General features: G+C 32.5%; 1 protein-coding gene across 2 annotated transcripts in view; it reads left to right on the top strand.

The window, feature by feature from the left end:
- Positions 1-24,626, top strand: part of LOC117338075 (GDP-mannose 4,6 dehydratase-like) — a 45,578-nt gene extending 20,952 nt beyond the window's left edge. The window contains exons 10-15 of one of the 2 annotated variants that reach the window (XM_033899265.1): positions 3,191-3,318; positions 7,868-7,986; positions 10,533-10,629; positions 17,653-17,721; positions 19,196-19,282; positions 19,894-24,626. In XM_033899265.1, coding sequence (XP_033755156.1) covers positions 3,191-3,318; positions 7,868-7,986; positions 10,533-10,629; positions 17,653-17,721; positions 19,196-19,258 — 476 coding nt within the window. In that variant the 3' untranslated portion in view covers positions 19,259-19,282; positions 19,894-24,626. The remainder of the gene's footprint in view (positions 1-3,190; positions 3,319-7,867; positions 7,987-10,532; positions 10,630-17,652; positions 17,722-19,195; positions 19,283-19,893) is intronic. The other variant, XM_033899266.1, reaches the window with a different exon arrangement.
- Positions 24,627-25,988: the final 1,362 nt, after the last annotated feature.

Below are 25,988 nucleotides of genomic sequence, written 5' to 3'. Positions count from 1 at the left end.
TGCTCATTTTTTATAACAACTTTCAAAGTTATTGTTTTTTCAGGTAGTAAGATTTTTTCAAACATTTTAATAGTTGGAAGAAATGTGTATTTTAAAGGATAAGTGATATTCCAGGAAGGATTGTTTTTTTTAGGAAAATACTTTCTTTTGATTTAATCCCTGTATGCATGATGTCATTACATGTTCTTACTAACGACTTAAGAGTTGAGATGGTGTCTTTGTTCAGGTAATGAATTAGTTTGTTCTCATTTTAATTACTGGATATAACATAACAGAGAATAGATGGAATGGTGTTGATTTAACCCCTGACTATTATTATCTGTCTAAAAATGACCATTGAAACATGAAACAGACGCTTGACCTCTGGCCAGTGTGTCCACCTGACATTATTAGTATGGATGAAATCCTTGTCGTCCATGTCCTGAATTACTCCGGCTGTAATTGGTTTTCGTTCTTCCATCTGGACGCCATTTTTTGCCTCTATTGTACAGACACAGAAGAATGTTTATCTACTTCACTAAGTTTGTTTTCTTTGGGAATCTCATCTGTCAATGATCAACTTGGAGACAATCAAAGTCTTTATTAGGTTTATAGTAGGATTGAGTTGGGTTTGACTTTTTACCCCTGATTTGCTGAGTCTGGAGTTTTCTGTCACAAAATACAGTCTTGATAATGGAAATACAATGGACCAGAAAGTCAACAGAATATTTTGTGATATTTCCATGTAATTGTGAAATGTATGGTTGATGGAAAATATAGATTGTTGCTGAACAAGAAATATAGAAAAAAAAGAATGATAAGAAATACATGTTTGATACTGAATGGGAGTGTCTGTAGGTATTTTCTTCTGTTCATATAGAAGCCAAACTTCAGGACCATGTGTCAGGGTGTATGTTACTCAATTTGCTCCTCAGACCAGGAGTCTTTGTAGATGAATTCATTGAGTAAATATCTCGACCCATAATGTACTTGCCGAAAATTTGGTTTTGGTTGTGCATTGTCCTTTAGATATCCTAGTGTGTCTTTGATACTAGTTCTGTTACCTACTCCAGATTGACTTTGTACAGAAGTCTCTGTGTTCAGAAACATTTTCTAATATGTCCTGGAGTATTCTGTATCTGGATCAGGCACAGCTCTACAGCGATTTCCTGCTACTTGTCCACTAAGAACAACAAGGTGTTGATGATTGGTGAAGGGACTAGAGAGTTGGGGTGTTATTGCCTTGGTTGTGTTGACGGCTCTGACAGTACAATAACAACCGAGGTAATTCTACCACCAGTCTAAGTATTAGACCTCGGCAAATCTCTGTCAGTCAGGAACAGGCAATGATGGAGACATAATTTCTGTGACAAAATCCAATGCTATACATTGTCAAGTCTTTATTAACAGAGTTCAAAGGTTAATATGATATCCTAGTAAGTTTCCATGGTAGCTTCTGTACTTTTCTAGATAGAGAGAAAAAATCTGACCTGATTTTGGTGGAGTGAGAAATGTAGATAAATTTAAATGGTAGGATTTTGTAACAGTGACACAAATATTTAGAAAGCAAACTCAGAATTAACAAAATAATTTCTACTGTTGATGAGGAATATTTGTTTCTTAGATGTGCTGTTAAACAAAATCGCTTTTGTAATTTTTTCAGTATTGTAAAAATGTGAAGATTGTGTGGTGTTGTAAATCTTGTACAGTGTTGTAAAGCTGGTACTATATTGTAAAAAGTTGTAACTCTTGTACAGTGTTGTAAAGCTTGTACAGTGTTGTAAATCCTGTACAGTGTTGTAAATCTTGTACAGTGTTGTAAATCTTGTACAGTGTTGTAAAGCCTGTACAGTGTTGTAAATCCTGTACAGTGTTGTAAATCTTGTACAGTGTTGTAAAGCTTGTACAGTGTTGTAAAGCTTGTACAGTGTTGTAAAGCCTGTACAGTGTTGTAAATCTTGTACAGTGTTGTAAAGCCTGTACAGTGTTGTAAAGCTTGTACAGTGTTGTAAAGCTTGTACAGTGTTGTAAAGCTTGTACAGTGTTGTAAAGCCTGTACAGTATTATAAATCTTGTACAGTGTTGTAAATCTTGTATGGTGTTGCCAAACTGTTGTGGCTGACTGAAGCATAATGCTGTTTCAAGATTTATATATAAGTATGGTTATTTAATGCTTAACCTAAAATATACTGAAATCTGTACATTAAAAGGGGTGATTATTTGTTGTCTCCGTACAGTGAAGACACGTAATCATGTGTACCTAACCTCGGACTATACCCAACAATATCTAGATTGTATAGAAAAGGACAATATCCCAGACTGTCCAGCTAGTCTAGCTATCTAGAATTCCTAAAAAAATCCTATTAGTCTTCAAGTTGTGCTAAAATTCCTTAATCTTTTTTTTTGAAAAATTCAAAGCAAAATCCTAAAAAAGGTCTTTTTTTTTTATGTCAATTCCTATTTTTAATCCCTCGTGATGAGTTGCCGAGGGTACTTAAGGATCTGCCCATACATAAATAAGTATGTACGTAATATATTTGTCTGGAGCATAACTTTCAAACCATCTTTATACACATGTATATGTACTTTATTTTCTGAAATGAAAAAATAATCTGGATTTTTTTTTCTTCAAAACTTCATTCTTTTATTTGCCTGACTCATGTGCAGGAATGGCTATTGTAAAAACAAGTTAAAACAATGTAATTTCACTGAGATTTTAAGAATGAAAATGTATGGATACGTACAAGTCATTGTAAAAGTGCTGAGATCTCAAAAAAATAAATTACTGCCAGTTATGAAAAAATGTAGGTAAAAAATCTTAAATCCTGACAAAATTTGAATAGGAAAAATAGTTTTAAAAGTTCTTTAATCCCCATAAAATCTAGTCAGGAAAAATTGTTTTAAAATGGCAAGATCTCCAGAAAATTTATGATAAAAAAATAACGTAAATTGTCTTTCATCTCCTGAAAAAGTAGTTTGACAAAAGTCATTGTACTTAGATTGTCAGGAATTGGCTGAGGAAACGTTTTTTTATAAAAAGTCCTTTGATCTCAGAAATTGAAATGTTTCTTCAACAGTATATGTATATCTTACATTTGGAAGATTTGACTTTCAAAACAAAAAATTTGAACTAGATTTTGTATGTATATCACTACCCAATTATGATGATGCTTTGTGAGGTAAAATTGTTATATGTAAACTTTGTTTACAGGCAATACATTCGTGACACGTAAGATTACAAGGGCTGTGGCTAAAATCAGTCTCGGCCAGCAGGAGGAAATTCAGCTTGGAAACATCGACTCCATGAGAGATTGGGGACATGCAAAGGATTACGTGGAGGTAAGAAGCTCTATTTCTCTCAACTCCAGATCAGCTTCCTCATCATACACTCTGCGTACCTGTGTAGTAGTACATCCAGATAATGTCTCGTTAACTTTACCAATCATTTCTCAAATTTACATAGTCAGTCAGTTTCTTTTCTATAATATTGACATTATTGTTTTTGTTTGTCAATTTTCATAAATCCTAAGTTCAGGAGATGCCTTTGTTAAATAAAAATTATCATGAATTAACTTGTTTTATGTTAATTATGGTTTGATAAAACACTATATTCTTTGTAAGCTGACCATCCTCCCATCTGCAGAGTTCGGGGTTCTTACAAGATAATAACGTAAATCTACAAGGATTAGTTTACGTTTGTCATATTTTCTACAAGTGTTTATAGAGAACATTTTTGTTTGTCATATTTCTGAGAAGTGTTTTTGATGATTATCTGGAGTATTTCCACTGTTTATCCATTCAACACCATCTTTCCATCGTCAAGTGTTTGTGTGTTACTGGTCCTGTTGTATTTGTACTATATGTAGATTCATCCTTTCCATCACCAGATGTCCATATCAATACACTGTTAATTGACTTCATGGCATCAATTGACAAAATAAATAAACTTTTTTAATTAGGAAAAATTCTAATAATATACCAGAATTTATTTGGAGATTAATTGAATAAAAAAATTAATTGTAATTGAAGGTGGGAAAGGCTTTGTATTAAAAAATCATGCATCACTGAATTTATTTATTGGATTTCAAATAGATAAGAATTATGTTACAGTTTGCTTGAGGGGAGATATTTAATCTTTTTGCTTTTATGATACAAAAGTATAGAGTTTAAAATAACTAAAGAATCTAGCTTTTCTATTATAAATGGTTTAAACAGATGCATTACATTGCATTGTACAGAAGAGCTTTTGTCACTGTTTTCCAAATCAGCTTATCATGGCATTCATGTGATTATAAACCAATCAGATTTGGAGGGCCAGCATGTCATGTAGCCGTGGAGATTTGAATTTAATAACTTGCAACAACATGCCTGTGATTTTTACAAGGCTGAGAACAGGGAGAACCTCAGGATGGGATGGTGTCCGGTTTTTTTCCCTGTTTCTGTGATACAGATCCTGCACAGATTATTATTAGAATAAACATTGTCACCCTTTCAAAGTAAACATTACCCCATACCATAGAAACATTTACATACAAAACAGTCTCCCCTCAACCCAAACACGCTACAAGCTACACCAACAAAAGACACATTTTCATCCCTGTTATCCTTAGCAGTTGAGAACAGAATCAAGTTATTATTTTTTTCATAAATAAACACTGTAGTTCAGTATATAAAGGGAGAGAAAATCTCCGACCTCCAGTTGTCTTACTCACCTGGTGGAAACATACAGCCAACTCGAGGGAATATTAGTGTATTTACCAAAGGAAAAAAGAATATCAGAGGAAATGGCCAATATTTCATGGAGTTTCTTGTATTGCAAATGGAAAAAGTGCTGAAAAAGTTCCTTGTCAAAATTAAAGAAAACTGGATGTCCTAGTCATCCTGCCATCAAATATTTTTCCCTGGATGATTACGGTACCTGGATGTTCATATTTGAAGTTTACAATCAAGATTCTAGGTGGATTGTTTGAAAAATGTATTACTCAAACTAGGCTGGGATGGATTGGATTTCTTTGAATAAGCAAAGTAAACACTTCTTTTAATATTTTATGAAGTCTTTGTTAAGAAAAGTATTGTGTTCATTTATAACCTAATGACTAACATAGAACGTAGACTAGACAGATAAAGATATGAGAAACACAACTGTCGTCCCAGGCCAATTATCACCCAGTATATGGTAACTACAGTATCTACAGAAGGCTTTGTATTTCATAAACAATGAGCTCATTATCAAGGACTTATCAATTAGGATCAGATTGAAAGTGAAGTGAAATACGAACTTGCTGTCTAGTTAATACAAAGTTCGTTTTTATGTTTTTGATTTTGGATATTTTTTCAAAATATTAGAATCTATCTGTAAAAGACCAGGGGCCAGTTTCATAAAAATTCTTTAAATTAAGGAAATTCCTTACCTTAAAATTCAAGTGCAGTCATGATAACACCGGCCCGGGTTTAGGGAATAGACCACTCTTAGGTTTTTTTTTAAGGTTTTGAACGAACATCAAGATAAAACTGTAACCAATGTAACCAAATTCAATAGAACACCCCCTCAGCCTGGCCTAATTACGTTACCACGGTGAGTGATGTAATAACCATCAACATGATAAGGAACTATTGGGGTCAAGAAATGTCTTCTTAAACTACGCTATAACTTATTATAGGACAGATGGTTCTATAACAGACAGATAGTGTCTCAGGCCGACACAACACGTGACTACAGTCGGTGAGACGTAAGAAAGCAATGGACAGAGTCATGTAGATGGTAAACACTAACTAAGGCCGACAAAACACTATAGTCGGTGGGACAAAACACAGCATAAAACAGTCATGTAGGTGGTAAACACTAACTAAGGCCGACAAAACACTGTAGTCGGTGGGACAAAACACAGCATAAAACAGTCATGTAGGTGGTAAACACTAACTAAGGCCGACAAAACACTATAGTCGGTGGGACAAAACATAGCATAAAACAGTCATGTAGGTGGTAAACACTAACTAAGGCCGACAAAACACTATAGTCGGTGGGACAAAACACAGCATAAAACAGTCATGTAGGTGGTAAACACTAACTAAGCCCGACAAAACACTGTAGTCGGTGGGACAAAACACAGCATAAAACAGTCATGTAGGTGGTAAACACTAACTAAGCCCGACAAAACACTGTAGTCGGTGGGACAAAACACAGCATAAAACAGTCATGTAGGTGGTAAACACTAACTAAGGCCGACAAAACACTATAGTCGGTGGGACAAAACACAGCATAAAACAGTCATGTAGGTGGTAAACACTAACTAAGGCCGACAAAACACTATAGTCGGTGGGACAAAACATAGCATAAAACAGTCATGTAGGTGGTAAACACTAACTAAGGCCGACAAAACACTATAGTCGGTGGGACAAAACACAGCATAAAACAGTCATGTAGGTGGTAAACACTAACTAAGGCCGACAAAACACTGTAGTCGGTGGGACAAAACACAGTATAAAACAGTCATGTAGGTGGTAAACACTAACTAAGGCCGACAAAACACTGTAGTCGGTGGGACAAAACCTAGCATAAAACAGTCATGTAGGTGGTAAACACTAACTAAGGCCGACAAAACACAGACTTTAGTCTGTGACATAAAACCTAGCTATTGGCGGAGACATATAGGTGGTAAACCAGTTACTAACTAATTAACTTAACTAACTAAATTAAATTAATTAAAAACTTTCTATAGCAAATCATTACAGAGTTATGACTAAAAATGTTTGCCTTAAATTCTGTTATACTTTCATAGGGAAATTTTTCGATTAAGGAGTTAAGTTATGAAACTTTGATGAAACTGGGTTCATATTAAAACAACACAAAGATATTTTTCAATTGAGTACTAGGGATGTAAGGATATAAAAACTAATGTTAATGACATTCTGCTATTAATAGGATTACAGGCCTGTTAGAGGTTTTATCATACTGTAAGATGATGTGCCTGTACTGTAACATAATTTAGTGACCCCTTTAACAGACCAAAACAGTGGTAAGAATTAAAGGAAGGACATTTTATGTTCTTGTGAGGAACTCTAAAACTGTTACGTTAAATAATTTAGAAATAAAACAAGAAAAATAAAAACCGAATTGAGCTTCGAATTTGTGTAACTATATTTTGTGGTTAAGGCTTTGACTTGCCATGTGATAATCTACCATCATAATTAATTACAAGCAAAATAAAATTGAAAATTCTTTTTTTGGCTTTGTTAAAATTAATATGGTCTTTCTTTGAAATATTAGAATACATCGGTGAATGTGTTGGTATGAATGCTGGTTTCAGATAAATGATAAAGCAACAAATTCCATGAATTGATGAAATTTGCAGGATTTGTCTGTAGGGAATAATCTTATTATTTTGACATAGTAATTATGCTGATCAATTGATTTATATTATAGACACCATCATCAGATAGATATCTTGAATAACAACTTTGAAAATCACAAATTACAAGTTAGCAGGAACCCTTGACATTTTGACTCAAAACAATTAAAGTGAGAAATAAGAAGGTTTAGATGAAGTTCTTCTTGATAGCTAAATGTATCTTTTCCAACCAAGTATACTGTATTTAAGGTCTTTTTCCAATGTTCAAGCAACTTTTACACAGAAAAATAGAGTTTTACAAAATATACAAAGGAGGGGGATCTATGAACATAACGGTGTAAGAAAATTATGCGAAATGTGAACATATGTTCTGGATGTTGTCTGAAGCTTATGTCTTCAATGTTTTTTTGTTTTTTTGTTGTTTTTGTTTTGTTTAATAATACATGTATGTTGCACTGGTACTTCATTATTCAAGAAAAATTGGGCATTTTTTTTTTATAAAAAGGGAATGTAATGTTTTTGTGTTGTGTCCTTGACAGGCCATGTGGCTCATGATGCAACAAGAAAAACCAGACGACTTTGTCATCTCGACTGGAGAAAGCCACAGTGTACGGGAATTTGTAGAAAAAGCTTTCAAGGTTATAGGAATAGAAATTGTGTAAGTTGTGAAATAAACATGTATTTTATTAAATTATGGAATGTAATTACGTAAATCATGGAATGTTTGTAAATTATGGAATATATATAGTTCAGTAATCTATTGATATAGAAATTCTGTTAAAAAAGGGAATATAATTATGTTAAATGGTAATTATGTAATTATAATCAGGCAAAAATTGTGGAGTATAATTACATAAATTATAGAATGTAATAAGGTAAGTTTTTAAATATAATTAAGTAATTATGGAATATAATGAGGTAAGTTGTTGAATATAACTATGGAATATAATCAGATAAAAATTGTGGAATACAATTATGTAAATTATGGAATGTAGTTAATTAAACTATGATTAGGTAATTATGTAATATAATCATATTAAATGGGGCAGTGTTATATAGATTGTGGAATTTAATTAGGTAAATTATGGATAATTACCAGGTAAGTTGTTGAATATAATTAAATGATTATATGTATGAAAATCATTTAGTGAAATTTGTGGAATATAATTTGGTAAGTTGTTTATATGATTCGGTAATTATGGAATGTAATTAGGTAAGTTGCATAATTTATAAAATGTAATAAATTAAATTGTAAATTATGATGAGGTTAATTATTAAATATAATAATTTTAGTACATAGAATGTGGAATATAATTGGATAAATTGTTGAATATAATCACGTAAATTGTGGAATGTAATTAGTTTAAAAAATTACAGAAAATAATTACGTGATTATAGGATATGATTAGCTTATGGAATGTAATATGTTGATTGTGGAAAAGCATTATATGTAAAAAAAATTCTCAAATAAAAATGTGGGTGTTGTTGAATTTGTGATATAGAAGTTCTGTTTGTATTATCCCACAGTTTCTCTGTCTTGTTAAATTTAAGGATAAGTCACTGTTAAATGATGAAAAGAAAAAAAAAACTGCCAAGAATAATCTGGTTAAGTGTTCAATCTGTGTAGATGAAAATAACACTGGGCTATTAAATCTCTGTTATATGAAAGGGTCATCAATGTTAATTCTGTGTTGACAAATAATCAAATATTTTAAAATTAATATTGCTGAAATTTACACCGGCTAAATTATTCATAGATATTGATAAAAATTACTTTTAAAGGTATTGAAATTATATTGGTGAAAATTATGCTGAGATGCTCATTCTGACATGATATAATGTATTTAATCTGTAACTGAAGATTACTAAATTGTCAAATCTTCAATTCTATGATTTTAATATCTAAAGTGTAATTTGTACTGATAAAATAACATGTTGGCAAGTTAGATATATCTTAAATCAGTTGATGTTGTTTAAATAATAATAAACCCATTTTATTGTAAGATTTGAAAAATGAAGTAATATAACATAAATTAAAAAAAAAAATTAATATTTACATATCTAATATAATGAATACCAGGTAGCTTTAAAATTGTATATAATGTCAATGAATATCAACTGTTTTATGATTCCGAGACCCCACAGGAGTAAAAAAAAAAATGCCTCGTACATTTACCTTCATATCAATAGTGTACAGTTGGCTGTATAAATAAGTTTTAATATGTCAAAGGTAAATTACAATTTCATGGGGAATTTGAGAATGAAATGAGGTTGGAGATCACCGTGTTATAGACTCATGTGTGTAGTTATTTAGTGAGATTTGACCTCTACTTTAATAAACAGGGAACAATTTATTAAAACAGAAAAAACTGTTATGGGAAAGTAAGCTAGTTTTCCTGATTTCCTCTGGGTCAGTATAGCAGTGTATAAAGACAGGTGGTTTTGTGTTAAATATCATGTATGTATTTCAGATTAAATTTTATCTGAAACTTCAAATTATGATCTTATGGCTTAAAATGCTGACTTGAGAACACCACATATATTTATGTGTTGCTGCTTTGTTGATTTATATTGGTGAAAGTGTTTTGGACAGAGAAGAATATATTTTAAGGGGGTATGTAACCTTACTGTCACATTTATTCACCTCCTTTCAAAAAGAGTTCGGCAACACATTAAAATTTTTAGGAAGATATCTTATAATTACTACCACATTCAATGACCTTCCCTTTATACAGAGTGAATTAAGACAGATGTTATATTCGAATGGATAATGGCTTCATGATCTGTTTGAACAGTAGTTTTAGAATTATAACCCAATATTAAAAAATGAAGTCTAAATATATATATATAAATATAATTATGTCAGGATATCGGGCCGACTATCACTGCACCATTGAAACATTGTTTTTTAAGTTCATTAATATAAAATAAAAAATCGTACTTAACGTTCTTAATTTGACAAGTTCGAACTATCCGAAATAGTGTCAGTTATAAACAACCAGAGTTCGAACTATTAGTAGCTAAAAAATATTGTTTTTCTTGAAAAAAATGTGTGTTCGAACTATATATCCGCGTGCTCGAACTAACCGGAGGTTTACCGTAAACATTTCTTCAGAAGACAGGATGATAAATCTTCTGGATTGAAATTTGGACTGTAGGCCATGATTTGGTATCATTATCACTGTACGGTTGTGTGTGTTATAGGTGGGAAGGCAGTGGAGTTGATGAGGTTGCTAAAGACAAGGCCACAGGTGTCATTAGAGTTCGGATCAACTCGAAATACTACAGACCTACAGAAGTGGTGAGTACAGCTCCTTCATTTGTCATATCACAGATAGAAACACTACAATACACTCGAAATGTAAACAGTGTCCCTGCTGATTATCACCTTGGTGGTCTGTCATGGCAGGTCTTAATAAAACTAGGAGTTGTGCTCGATACTGTTAAACCTGACTTTGTTTTGAAATTGTTTTGTGGCCAATGTGGTTTGCATTTTAATATACATGCTGTGCCTTGCAAGAGTTACTTCCCTTGGACTGTTTCTGAAAGTTGATCATTTTGATGAAGTCACAATATGAAAATTTACCAGTTTTCATTGACAAGTTCTTCCAATTTTGGCTGTTAGGATAAACAAATTTTTAGATAAAAAATTAAGTTGGATATTTTAATACGAAAATAAGTATGACATACATCGACATGTGAAATGACAATAATTTGCATGATCCATTCTGTGTAGGTTTTCTTACAAGTCATCATTAGTTAAAAAAAATAAACATTGTAAAATTGAGTGTGTTTAAAAAACATGTGTTGTATCCCTTAAAATGAAACACAACCCAATTCTTAGGTTGCTGGATATAAGTGAAATCTGAGCTAGACTTTGATCATTTAAATCACATCACGCACTGAAAAACGGCTGTGAATTGTATGTTACACAGAAACACAGCTAAAGATGTTAGACTAATCAGCAACAAAAAGAGAAAAAACATACACACAGAAAAACAAGCGTGAAAATAAGAAAAAAACAAGCATAAGCAAGTTGTTTGCACTTGTTGACAAGAGTGCAAGTAAACGAAACCTGGACAAGAAGTTTGGTAGGGCCGATAGATGTCTTCATCTGAAGCTTGGCTGGTTATGAGTTGGACAGAGACGCAACTGGTTGTGTAATGTCCCTCAACCATAGACAGCTGGTTGATGAGTTTTCTGGGAAGTTATGTAATGATCGTAATAGGTGTGATTTGTGTAATTTGAAGGTTGATAGAATATACCGGTGTATGTTTGAGTGTAATGACTGGAACAGTCTTTTGACAGACGTAGCATTTTTTACCCAATTTCCACACACTCTGGAACTGGTAGATTAAGTTTTCACTGGTCTGAGTGATGGATTTTTTTGACATGTGAATCGGCAACTGGTGAACGCTTGAAAGATCTTGGCACGTCATGGAGAAATTTCCATGAAATGCATGACTTAAACCGATGAAACAAAGATCTGAAAAAGATATCTTGAATTTTTCTCACACTTAAGGAATTTTGAACATGTATTTTTTTAGCCAAAAAAAATCTTGACGATGAAAGGCTGTTTAAATTACTTATTGTACATTGTAGTGGTGTATACATATTGTTTGTATTGATTAACAGTTAGTATAGAAAAGTTAAAGGTAGACTTTCCAATGGATAAGATTAGGCTTTGTCTTCTGACAAATATAATTTTAAATATCCGGTACTTAAAACCAATGATCATTGTTTAGGAACTTCATGAATCATGATGAAAAATTTATTCTTCACATTCCGCAGTAATACTTAGTAAAATTGTCAGTGTAAAGAGAGAATTTATTTCAAAACTTTTTAAAATTCAATAATCATGTATTATGAACATTTGTCAAATTTATATGAATAAAAATATCAACAAAACTTCCACATTAGAGTACAATAGAAACAAATTCATAAGCTAATATTTATTGAAAGCATACAAACATAATGTTTAATATAATTTTGATATATTATGTATATTAATATAATTATGATTATAATATATGTTTGTACTGTACATATCTATAGAGAGCTGTTCCTAGACAAACAGAGATGGCGGCAAACTGGTAACCACGGTCTGTGGAATCACTTAGTATGGAGCTCTGTTACATTAGTTAGATCAATGTGCCAGAGTTTTAAGGCTGCAGGTGCCCTGCACATTTCTGACCCACCCAATGAGTCCACAGTGGGAAATATTTATTTGGGATGATAGGGTTAACATCCTTTGTGACTAGGCCGCTGAGGGGAGATTATTTACTCTACTCTTCACAACTGATTTACTTCTGGAAATATCACACAAAAACAGCTCTCTTTTCACGGGCAATTATCAACAGAAGTGTTTAACATTTTAACAATCTATTGAAGCTTTAGGAATGTTGTTTTGTAGCTTGATTATTTACAACTATTATAAGACTGTAATTTTATTGTGGTTTAAGTCTAGTTAAAAACAATACAGCCAAATGGTATCAGTAGAGTTATATACTTAAACTACTGTGAAGCCTGGGAATCAGAACTTAACGGGTGTTGTTTGAGTATTGTGGTTCAGGACATAGAGATTGTTATATTGTTATAGGGCCTTATTTTGAATGGTAGAGATTCCAGTAAATACATATGTATAAATTAATTGTTATATCATTGAAAAGCAATTCATTTTTTGGCGCTGATTACATTGACCATGATGAAGATAAGTGAAATAATATTTGTCATGAAGAAGATTAGTGATATAACATTGGCCATGATGAAGATTAGTGATAATATTGGTCATGATGAAGATTAGTGATATAACATTGGTCATGATGAAGATTAGTGATATAACATTGGTCATGATGAAGATTAGTGATAACATTGGTCATGATGAAGATTAGTGATATAACATTGGTCATGATGAAGATTAGTGATATAACATTTGTCATGATTAAGATTACTGATTTAACATTGGTTATGATGAAGATTAGTGATATAACATTGGTCATGATGAAGATTAGTGATATAACATTGGTCATGATGAAGATTTGTGATATAACATTGGCCATGATGAAGATTAGTGATATAACATTGGTCATGATGAAGATTAGTGATATAACATTGGTCATGATGAAGATTAGTGATATAACATTGGTCATGATTAAGATTAGTGATATAACATTGGTCATGATGAAGATTAGTGATCACATTGGTCATGATTAAGATTAGTGATATAACATTGGTTATGATGAAGATTAGTGATATAGCATTGGTTATGATGAAGATTAGTGATAATATTGGTCATGATGAAGATTAGTGATATAACATTTGTCATGATTAAGATTAGTGATATAACATTGGTTATGATGAAGCTTTGTGATATAACATTGGTTATGATGAAGATTACTGATATAAGATTGGTTATGATGAAGATCAGTGATATCACATTGGTTATGATGAAGATTAGTGATATAACATTGGTCATGATGAAGATTAGTGATATAACATTGGTTATGATGAAGCTTTGTGATATAACATTGGTTATGATAATCATGAAGATTAGTGATATAACATTGGTCATGATGAAGATTAGTGATATAACATTTGTCATGATTAAGATTAGTGATATAACATTGGTTATGATGAAGCTTTGTGATATAACATTGGTTATGATAATCATGAAGATTAGTGATATAACATTTGTCATGATTAAGATTACTGTTTTTACATTGGTTATGATGAAGATTAGTGATATAACATTGGTCATGATGAGGATTAGTGATAACATTGGTCATGATGAAGATTAATGATAACATTGGTCATGAAGAAGATTAGTGATATAACATTTGTCATGATGAAGATTAGTGATATAACATTTGCCATATGATGAAGATTATTGAAATGTTTGCCACAAAAATTGTCATGACCTCTGACCTTTTGCATAAATCACCATATTCTTTGAATAGAAAAAATAAAATTTAATGTATTTTAAACAAAAAGTTGCTGGCATGAGTGATTTGTATAAAATGCTTGAATTTAGGATAGAATTAAATAAAATGTGATTCTTGGTCAAACACCTTTGCATGAGATAAGTAAATAAATGTGTGCCATGAAATGCTGTGCTGGAAATCAAGTTCTTTAATATTTGTCAGATTTAGCTTAGCAATGGACAAATGAAGCTAATTGAACTGTCTGTGGATTTTTACCAAATTATTAGGAACATGTGAATCACATTGCCAATTCATTACTATATGGCACTAGGAAAGTCCAGTGAGGCAGAATTGGCAGCTAATAGTGTGAAAATTGATAGTACAGAGCGAGGACAGAAGAAATGTTTGCCAAAGTGAAACTGTATGCTATTGGTATGTTGGGATTTCAGCTAATTAAGATAATGCTAAGCATCTGGGATGGGCCATCCAAATACCTTTTCTACTGGGGATAAGTCTAGGTCTGTTATAAACCTGTAAATATAAACTATGTATTACAACAAATGTAGGTGTAACATGGTGAAAGAACTAGCTCAGGAAAATGACATACCGTAGGTGTTAAATAGTACTGAACTATATCTATATACATATATATCTTGTAGGTTATATAGGCGATGTCTAAGAGAACTACAGGACTCTTTAAAACTTAACTGTTCTCATATAGCATTTGCTTATCTTTACAAATATCAATTTTTAAAAAAACATGCTTGTAGTAATTTAAAATAATTTCTATAGAATGAAAACAGAAAAATACTTTGGTACAGAGAATATCATTATTAATGATAAATAAAGTCTAAAAACACTGGTTGCCCTTGACAATGCTTACTGATCTTGACATTGCTGGTTGACCTTACGCAGCCTCCCAAAACACATGGGCACTCGCCACACACATGCATGTGGCACGCACGGGAGGCCGTCCTTAAATGACCTTAGCTGTTAATAGGACGTTAAACAAAATAAACCAAACCAAACCTTGACAATGCTCAATTGACCTTGACATTGCCGATTGACCTTGACAATGCCGATTGATCTCGACATTGCTGCATAGTTGACCTTGACAATACTGATTGACCTTGACCCTGACAGTGAGGATGAGCACAGACATGTAACGGTATGGACATGTGGTATTAACATGCTCCTCACCAACTCTGGCAAAGTCGCCATTATCGTAGCAGCAGAAATGTCTGTGGCGGCCATTACTGCTGTTGTGAGAACAAACAACATTACAGGAAACACACGTCTGCATTACTATGGCAACATAATAACAATTAACGGAAGACATGACTTTCTAATGTTTTACAGTTTTGATAGAAAACAATATCAGTGTCTCCACCAATAAATATCTGTCGTGTTAGTAAAGCATCTCTTTATCTCCAGTAACGAGTAAAGTGGGATTTGATGAAGGGTGAATTAACGTGTCCAAGTCTCGTGTTTCATTTAAGTGTTGGAGGAAAGTAGATTCTAACAAGGAGAATTTAATGGCATTCATGGTTTTAGATACTTTTTGTACAGTGAGTGATAGAATTATTTAAGCAATAAACAGTGGTTTAAATGCTGTTATGGTCAATATGGCAGTGAGATCGTATGGTGGGCAAATTCAGCCTGGGAACCAGTATGCTACCATATCGACTATAACAACACTAAAACCACTGTTCAATACTTAGTTTTACATTGCTTTACTATTTTCCTCATTTTTCATTTTAAGAAATGAACCAACAAAAAAAAATTTTACTGCATTCTTAACGTCACATGACCCACTGGATGTTATAGCCTGAGGCACTTGGTGTTATAGGCGTATGGTGGCAACTGCCTCGTAGCAGTGTGTCAATGGGAAAATGTGGAGTAAATATAAACATATCACAAACAAAGTAATCCGGTTATAATTGAGCAACTCTACACAGGCAAAAGGGTTTGAGGTAAAATTGCACTGAACAAATCGGGACCTGAATTTTAATTTGTTTTTACATGGATTGATATTTTTGCTGTTTTCAGGTAAATTTGACCTGAAATGTTTCACTTGAAATTGACCTAGATTTGACTTGGGAATATTTTGCCTGTGTAATATTTTTTACTATGCATACACTGAAGCACTTCATTTAAGAATACATGTAAACGGAATTCCACAAAATGATGAAGTATGGAGACACTTCAATAAGTTAGTCTTACCATACATTTGTTTGTATCTTTTGTTCATTACTGTATCATCTATACAAGTCACGACAATAGACAGGTAAAAAATATTAACAAAAATCCTACCTCCATTAATTGTGATGAAAGTGAGGGAATTTGTAAGGAAATGAGTTTGTGATGGTAACAAGGTGATTTGTGAGGGAATGAGGAGTTTGTGATGGTAACAAGGGGATTTGTGAGGGAATGAGGAGTTTGTGATGGTAACAAGGGTTTGTTTGTTTAATTTGTTTGTTTATGTTTTATGGCCCATCGACAACTAGGGTCATTTAGGGCCAAACAATATACTATCGTTTTTTATTTTCAAAGTTAAAATCAGATAAAATTTGTCATTTTTAAAAGCATTCGTATTGTATATTTAGATCATTATGATAAAAAATTTGGTTAAAAATGGTAAAATATATATATGTACGAATAGATTATGTGAACTTTGTGATATAAATAGAACGTCAAAGAGAGTAACGTAAAAGACACCAAAGTCTATAGAATAGATAGATTTCTTTCAAGTAGCTAAATATTGTTTTCGAATCCACGGAACTGAAAAGGGTTTTCATATCCGGGACTCGAAAGTATTTATCACGAATGTGCTTGAAATCGGAACATTCTATTAAAAAATGCTCCACTGTGAATCGAGCATCACATGCATAACAATGGTAACAAGGGAATTTGTGATGGGAATGAGGAGTTTGTGATAGTAACAAGGGAAGTTGTGATGGGAATGAGGGGATTTGTTTGCTATGAGAATGATTGGACTTGATTGTGGTGCATGGCTCTAGGAACTGGACAGACTCTGGTATTTGGGGGAGGTCTTACCAAGATCTAATACAAATATACTATAAATTTATTATTGTACGTGTAAGGCCATCTTGCTGATATTCTGACTTATGTGTGTTGTGTAATTAATTTATAATTCCCTCCCTCCGATCCCTTTTTTGCGCAGTCATAAGCTTGAACTCCGGTAATGGACATGCCCATGAAAACTTGTCTGTGTTGACTGTTCTGATTTTGCCTGTAAAAGTGTTGATGATTTAAAAGGGTTCAGTGTTTGATAGAAACAGTCATGGTCCTATACATAACTTGCACTCATTTTACTTTGAACTTTTTATAATTTTAAAATTTGTTTGTGGATAACGTTCAATATCATATCTGTTGTTTTATAGGAATTCCTACAAGGAGACTGTACCAAGGCAAAAACTAACCTGAAGTGGCAGCCCAAGTATACCTTTGATGTATGTACAACCTGATAGGATGTGTGTGATAGTCCCATAAGTGGGAGTGTGTATAACGTCAACTCAGTATCATATCCCTGATAGGATGTGTGTGATAGTCCCATAAGTGGGAGTGTGTATAACGTCAACTCAGTATCATATCCCTGATAGGATGTGTGTGATAGTCCCGTCAGTGGGAGTGTGTTAATCGTCAACTCAGTATCATATCCCTGATAGGATGTGTGTGATAGTCCCATTAGTGGGAGTGAGTATAACGTCAACTCAGTATCATATCCCTGATAGGATGTGTGTGATAGTCCCGTCAGTGGGAGTGTGTATAACGTCAACTCAGTATCATATCCCTGATAGGATGTGTGTGATAGTCCCATTAGTGGGAGTGTGTATAACATCAACTCAGTATCATATCCCTGATAGGATGTGTGATAGTCCCATTAGTGGGAGTGTGTATAACGTCAACTCAGTATCATATCCCTGATAAGATGTGTGTGATAGTCCCATTAGTGGGAGTGTGTATAACATCAACTCAGTATCATATCCCTGATAGGATGTGTGTGATAGTCCCATTAGTGGGAGTGAGTATAACGTCAACTCAGTATCATATCCCTGATAGGATGTGTGTGATAGTCCCGTCAGTGGGAGTGTGTATAACGTCAACTCAGTATCATATCCCTGATAGGATGTGTGTGATAGTCCCATTAGTGGGAGTGTGTATAACTCAACTCAGTATCATATCCCTGATAGGATGTGTGATAGTCCCATTAGTGGGAGTGTGTATAACTCAACTCAGTATCATATCCCTGATAGGATGTGTGTGATAGTCCCATTAGTGGGAGTGTGTATAACTCAACTCAGTATCATATCCCTGATAGGATGTGTGTGATAGTCCCATTAGTGGGAGTGTGTATAACTCAACTCAGTATCATATCCCTGATAGGATGTGTGATAGTCCCATTAGTGGGAGTGTGTTAATCGTCAACTCAGTATCATGTATGCTTATTGATTGATTAAATTAAAACTTTATAAGAAAGTTTTTTTATCAGAGCTTAGGAAATTCTGATAGCCATATTACCTGTGTATTTTGAAAAGATATAAAAATATTTAATTTACTTCAAATGTCAAAAATTTTAACATTTTATGACTTCAATCTAAGAAATCAACACAAAATGAGAGAGAGAGACAAAGACAGAGAGAGTTTTTTTATGATTTCAATCTAATGGCCATGAAACCATACATGCTTCCATCTTCTGTTGTACCGTTGTGTGTGATATCAAAACGTGGAATTCTTTAAAAAAAAAAAGAAGGAATCGCTATCCTGAACTTTCATATTTATTGTTAATTGTACATTTCCATAGAATTGTATTGATCCTTTAATATTCAGCTTTGTTTGTTCATTCAAATGTTTCTATTGTTTTTGTCGTCCAGTGTTGTGCAGTTTTATTGATTGAGATTATAAATTATGATTTATATTTGACAGAGTCTTGTTGAAGAAATGGTGAAGTCTGATTTAGATCTTATGAAATCAAACCCCACAGCATGATGAATGAATGAATCAATTCAACTTGTAAGTAGCTAAGACACCATTAGTCTGACAAGATTTCAGTTGGTTGCTTTACTTTTGTAGGGATTGTCTCCCTTTGGGTATTCCATCACAGCAAGTCATGCTTGGTAGTAATTGTTCTGGTCCGTCTAACTGACAGAATAAAATATCCAAAGTGGTAGTGGAACTTATATTAAAATATTGAAATAAAATGTATGTCCAAACGGTGTGGAGCAAAATACTTGGCAAAATGTACCTGTAGATCCCAGAAACCATAAGGTTTGGGAGATTTAGTCTTAAAACTTACTCTCCTGTTATTAATTAGACTGGCTCCCTGTCTCTAGAATATTAGAATTATAAATAAAATTGACCTTTATGATTTTGGTCACTAGGATATGTCTGATTCTAAGTTTCAAACTAGGGGGAGATAATCTAGTATTAAAATTTAGTGGAGCAGTTCTAACAAAAAACTTAGGGGCTGGTGGCCAGTCTAGTTGTTAATATAAAATATGTATCGATAAAGATTCTCATGTAGATCATTAGCCTAATTTATTCAATAAGAGAAAGTGGTAGTTTTATTTTTTAATGATTTAAAATTACTGTATGAATACAGTATGTATATTTTTTACTTGCAGGTGTGAGATGAGGCATTTAGAATGATGAAGCTGTGGAGATCTCATGTATTGTACCCATAACAATACACAGAATGTCATTGTTTGTAATGTCCTCATTTGGAGCTATTTATTTTGAGAATTGTTTGGAAAATGACAGTACCAGATATGACAAACTAACCATATTGAGGGTTTTTGTAGTAAATAGATGGTTTTATTAACTGAAAATATAGTTAACTGGGATATGAATTATAGAAACTTTGTCGCTGCTCCTGAAAGGTTGTTTTTGCATAATATGATTTTATAGTGCTTTCTTTTTCATATGATGAAATACCTAGAAAAGGATTTGTAAGGAAATTGAATCAGAATCTCTGATGTAAAATATTATAATGTAGTATCAAATACATATTTAAAGGTGTTAAGCTCTAAAAGGAAGTAATTATGATTGATTGACAACAAGACTACACAAGGGCAGGCTGTTGTATAATTTACACTGTTGCCACCCTCCAAAAGTTTGAGCTTTTCTTTTTAAAAGAGAATAAATTATTTTTAAAATACATCCTGCTTTGCATTTATATCTTGTATGTTACTTTCGGTCTTATAAGAGGTCATTATTAGTACTTCATTGTAATTTTATCTTGGTGATAATTGGATATATTTCTATATAGCTGGTGCCTTTTTTGGTATTTCTTGAGTAGTATTGTGTACACTGTACTTTGATTTTACTTTCTTCTCTAATAAATTGGGATATATATTTCTTCGATAAAGAGTAATTTCAGAAGTATATGTGATAAGGACACCGAAATTGTAAACAGGGAAAGGAATTCAATATGTATTTCTTTCTTAAATGTGCAGTAAGTAAATATTTGTACAATGGATATTGATATATCTTGTACTGTTGTTGTTCAGAAATTAAAGAGATGATTATATTTATTAAAATTATGTATCTACATTATAAATATTGTGTATATATATGACTTTTCTATAAGAGCTATACCATTCAAATATATAGGTGTAATTCAGTTAAGGATTAAACTGTCTTTTTTTGGTGTCTATGGTCGATATAGATGCCAGAGCTTTGCAAACAAACGTCATATTGGGTGTCAATTATGGTCACATAGACCGCAAATCTTTTTACTTGGTTTATATCGTGGCTTTGCCACCAAAATGCAAATATATAGGTGTAATTCAATCCTGGTTAAAATAAGTATTTCCTTTTCATAAACGTCGTCGTTACAAATCCAATTGTATAGCATTTGATTGGCTGATAGAGTTGAGGACACCATTGTAAGGTAGCTTTTGATTGGCTGATAGAACTGAATTCATCATTAAAACGTAGTTATTGATTGGCTGGTAGAGTTCAGTACATCATTGTTATGTAGCTGTTGATTGGCCGGTAGAGATGCGTACATTATCGGTTTTTGATTAGCTGTTAGAGTTGTGTCATACTTTCTCAAAAAAGAAAAGGAAAAAAAGTCCATTAATAAAGGAACAATATTACTGCCATGAGATAACGTTAATGATTTCATAAGAGAGTACATTATGTTTTTTTCCAGTTTATGGCTCCTCAAAATAAAAGAAAGATTGATTAACTTTTAATAGAATATGTTTGAATCAATATCTAAAATTTTCGTTCAGGTTCAAGCTCAATAGAGTTTAACTATTGCTATACATTATATAATTAGGCACGTTTTGAATTGATGTCCTTGGTGATGTTTTATCGAAAGAAAACCGTTTGTGATGGCTTTAAAAATATTTCATTAAGACGATAGCCTTGTGATATCCTTGGGTATATTTAATGGTATAATACGGTATACGTCCTCTTTGGGTTAGTATCAAGCCAAGAACAGACTCCCTATTAGTCCCATCACTGTTTTTAGTTAAAGCTGCTTTATAATCACATTCCTACAGTATTCCGGTACTGTGTTCGTGTCTTATGTTTGTGTTTTATTGTATAAACATGTCCTTGTGTTGACAAGACTTGTGTAATTGAGGTTAATCACGTAATTTGAATGAACACATACCAAAAAGTCAGCAAATATAAAATCGTCCCAGCAGTCATCGAGAAAACGGAATCTATCAAATATTCGATATGTCAGACTAAAGTGCATTTTACAGAAATAGAAGTGTTATTAACAATTGTCAGGTGTTATAAATTTATCATTAAGTAACAAGTAGTATAAGTTATTTATCAGAATATTAACCTTTATAGAGTAAATTAGACTGTAGGTCTGTAGTAATTTAACAGTGACACGCCTATCCGTAACAAAGCACTGTGTTCTTTATGCTTGGATACATGCTCTATTTGTGTACAAAGGCGGAAGAAGTAAACGCTGTTTATCACGACTGTTCGTGGACTGTTAATGGTTAATACCGTAATATAACGTGTGATATTTGATAGATAATTTGTCAGGTTGATGTCATATATTGTTTCCTTTATTGTGATAAAGTTAAATCGGGTCGAATCCCAAGGAGAATGGAATTATGATTTTGGTGTGAATCTCACCGTTTAAAGGACCAATAAGTTTTTGTGTTTTCAAACATTTTGCATAATATGCATGGTTGTTTTGATGCTCGTTTAATACGAAACTTGTCGTAGTTAAAGTATCTGAAATCATCAAAGAGTATGGAATCAAATATTGTTATGACTAAATACATTTCTCAATGTTTATCAGCTGTATTTTTCTGTTTATTGATATTTATCTGTACCTCTATACATTTTTTTTAATATACTTTGTTTCGCGTCTCATATTGTTTGGTATTGTATGTGGCTCCTATACCAGTGTAATTAAACTTCTGTCTGGTTCATATACATTGATACAGTTACACTTGTGTTAAAATTTGTTGAATTTTGATTAAGATTTTCTTGTTGTATATCTGCTATAAGTTCTAAAGTATTTTTTTTTTTGTCAGACGGTTTGTCTTTTCGCATATGAATATACAATATACTGTGTGTGCTTATTAACTGAAGAGAGTGTGTTATTATCGATGTTTATAACATGGTGGACATTTGATATATAAGATTGGAAGATTAAGATTGGTTTCCTCTGTGAAGTTCATATAATGACACTTCATGGGCAGAGCGTAGAACCAAGTCACGTCACTCGCGATATTGGATGGGCTTATACGTGCGCTTTAGTTTATTTGATGTTTGGGTGTGAAGGCATCGAAATTAGGCATGCCAACAATTTATTTTGGTTGAAAAATGATAATTATCATAATTTATTTCAAATTTTAAATGATTCAGGCGTAATCATGCCAATACGTTCAATGATTTACAGAATTCCAATTCATTGGTTGTCAAATTAAACCGTGGATAGATATTTATTCGTGTTTTTAGAAAATGTAAGAAATAGAAAATGACATTAAATCCCAATGTATGGCCATAAAATTGTTTATTGATATGCGTATTCATGACAAAACGTGCACAAATTGAGAGCGATTTCATTTCTCACTTTATTATCTAAAGATACAAAAAAAAATGTATTAGAATACATTACGCAGTCCTCAATATCTCATTGAAATTGACAGTGTTCCGTAAACATGCCTCATTTGGGATGTAAGCTTTAATAGAAGTGGTGTAGAATATAGAGGCTTTATGTACATTTGAATGTTGACTAACCTTTTATTAATGTTAATATGTAAAACCTTACCGGGTTGTTGATGGTTAATACACATAAAGACAGTATGTTAAATAGGAGTTTTCTTCACGAATAACGAGTAGAAAGTGTTATTTTTCATTATCAAAGAAGTGTTAAACTTTCAATAATGTCACTTGTGAAATAAAACTTGTTTGAATTATACCAAGACCGTTTTTTACTTTGAGATATAAAGCCTGAAATGTATTTATTTTTGAAAAAAAACCACTACCTGTCCTGTCGAAATTAATATGTATGCGATGACATGAAGAACGCTTTCTTATGCTAGTATAAGAATAATGTTCGGCACGCATTCTTGCAAGAATCAAAAGCTGAATTTTGTTTTATATTGAACACATATTTGTTTAGGTAATACTCGACTTACACATATGTATTAATGTAATTATAATTAATCTTTTAATACAGTTCTAGGGAGATTATCATGGTTAACAGGACAGTGTCAATGTGTGAAGAAAATATTCCATAAGAAACAGCAAAACGGCATCAAGGAGGCAATATTTTAATCAACAAATTGTAGTATGTATCTATTTACCCTGAATTTCTTGTACGCATTGAGGTAAATACAAACTCGTTACTTTTTAAGAATAGATTTGCCTCATATACACTTATCGAGTGTATATTTCCAGTACCCTTTGCAAAATATTTGTATGCTGACAATCCCAAATGTACCATTTTTGAAAATAAAAAAAAACTGATAATAATACCCTTTGCAAAATATTTGTATGCTGACAATCCCAAATGTACCATTTTTGAAAAAAAAAAAACTGATAATAATACCCTTTGCAAAATATTTGTATGCTGACAATCCCAAATGTACCACTTTTGAAAATAAAAAAAAACTGATAATAATTTGAATTCCAGTTTTAATGATATGTTTTAGACGTTTACAATAATGCATAGTTTCATTTTTATACACATCTGCTGTTACCGATATATTACTCATTTAGAACATGTTATCAATTCGTTATGAACTCATATACAGTGAGCACTTTTGTTCGTGCAGTCACTCAGTATTATTAACGCTGTAGTCGATGACAGGACGACGACGAACGACAACATGTGGGAATTTCTGGAAATAAATTTGTACCTTAGCTTTCATTTTGATTTTTGCTTTCTTTTTGAACATGGTATATATCTGTATCTACATGTATATATATATTCAACTTTTGAAGAAACGTGGATATTCTATTAATGTACAATGCCATCCTCTATCAATTCATAAAACCAGTATTTACACTTTCGAAGAAACATGGATATTTCAATGGTAATTAGATTACCAATTACAATGGCATCCTCTACCAATTCATGAAACCAAAATTTATTTCAACTTCTGGAGAAACAAGGATATTTCATTTGTAATTAGATTGGAAATGAGGACTTCTTGACATCTGTTAACTTACTATCTATAATGAAATTAAACGGATTGTTACAGATATACTACTGAAACGTAACTATTTATTGTTACCCCGGAGATGTAGTGATAGTGAATGTTACTGGTGAACCTATCAATGTTACACAAGTTTCAAGAAAATCCGTTGAAAAACAAGGTCGTAAAAAATCATTTGCAAGTTTTCAAAATGAATGAAATATACATATTATACACGTGTACGAATATTTTTTTTATTTATTTATTTATTTATTTATTTATTTATTTATTGTGTGTGTGTTAAGTAAGTTTGTTTTGTACTCGGCTTTTAAGGCTACAACGAATAACTGAAAATATTAGATGCTAGTCACGGAATTGTCCTAAAATGTTCAGACTGAACCGTCAGTATTTAAACGGGATGATTAGACGTTTGAAAACCAGGATGTGAGGTGGTGTATTTCCGGAGAGAGGTTTAGCATAGCACGACGATATCGCTATACAAAGTTTTGAAGTCAAAATTAGACATTTAAAATGTATTGTCAAGACATTAAAAAATGTCAATGACTGATACAGTATTTAGTCAATAGGGCTTCCAATATTTCCGCGTTTACAATCTATCAAGAAAAAAATATCGATCTTCAACATTTTAATACCAGGACTTTGACAAGAGTAAGAGAATGAATGCAGCAGAATTGGGCCTTAAATTGACTCGTGTTAATTATACATACTGTCAAACAACAGTGGAGAAATCTACCTTTTTATAGATAATACACAAATAGCTTTCCGCTATATTGTTATCAACTATGAACATCCCTTGAGAATTTTCCTCCCATATCTCCCACAAGAATATCTACTTAACCAATATGGTTGAACGGCAATAATAATGGGGTTGGATGTCTTTTCAGATTACTTATTTCATACCTATTCATCGGTTTCATGCAGGTATAGGGCTCAAGATTAGTACCCGCTTCCCACATTAAATGATTCGTAAGAATGGCTGATAGTTAGAATGTGATAGTGATCAATGTATATGTACAGTGCAATCAATTATACATGAACTCACGTGAATAATCATAAAGAATATACGAAAAATC

Source organism: Pecten maximus, chromosome 11, assembly GCF_902652985.1.
Source record: "Pecten maximus chromosome 11, xPecMax1.1, whole genome shotgun sequence".
Taxonomy (NCBI): Eukaryota; Metazoa; Mollusca; class Bivalvia; order Pectinida; family Pectinidae; genus Pecten; species Pecten maximus.
Note: the sequence above shows the minus strand (reverse complement) of the source record. Positions and strands in the feature narration are given on the sequence as shown.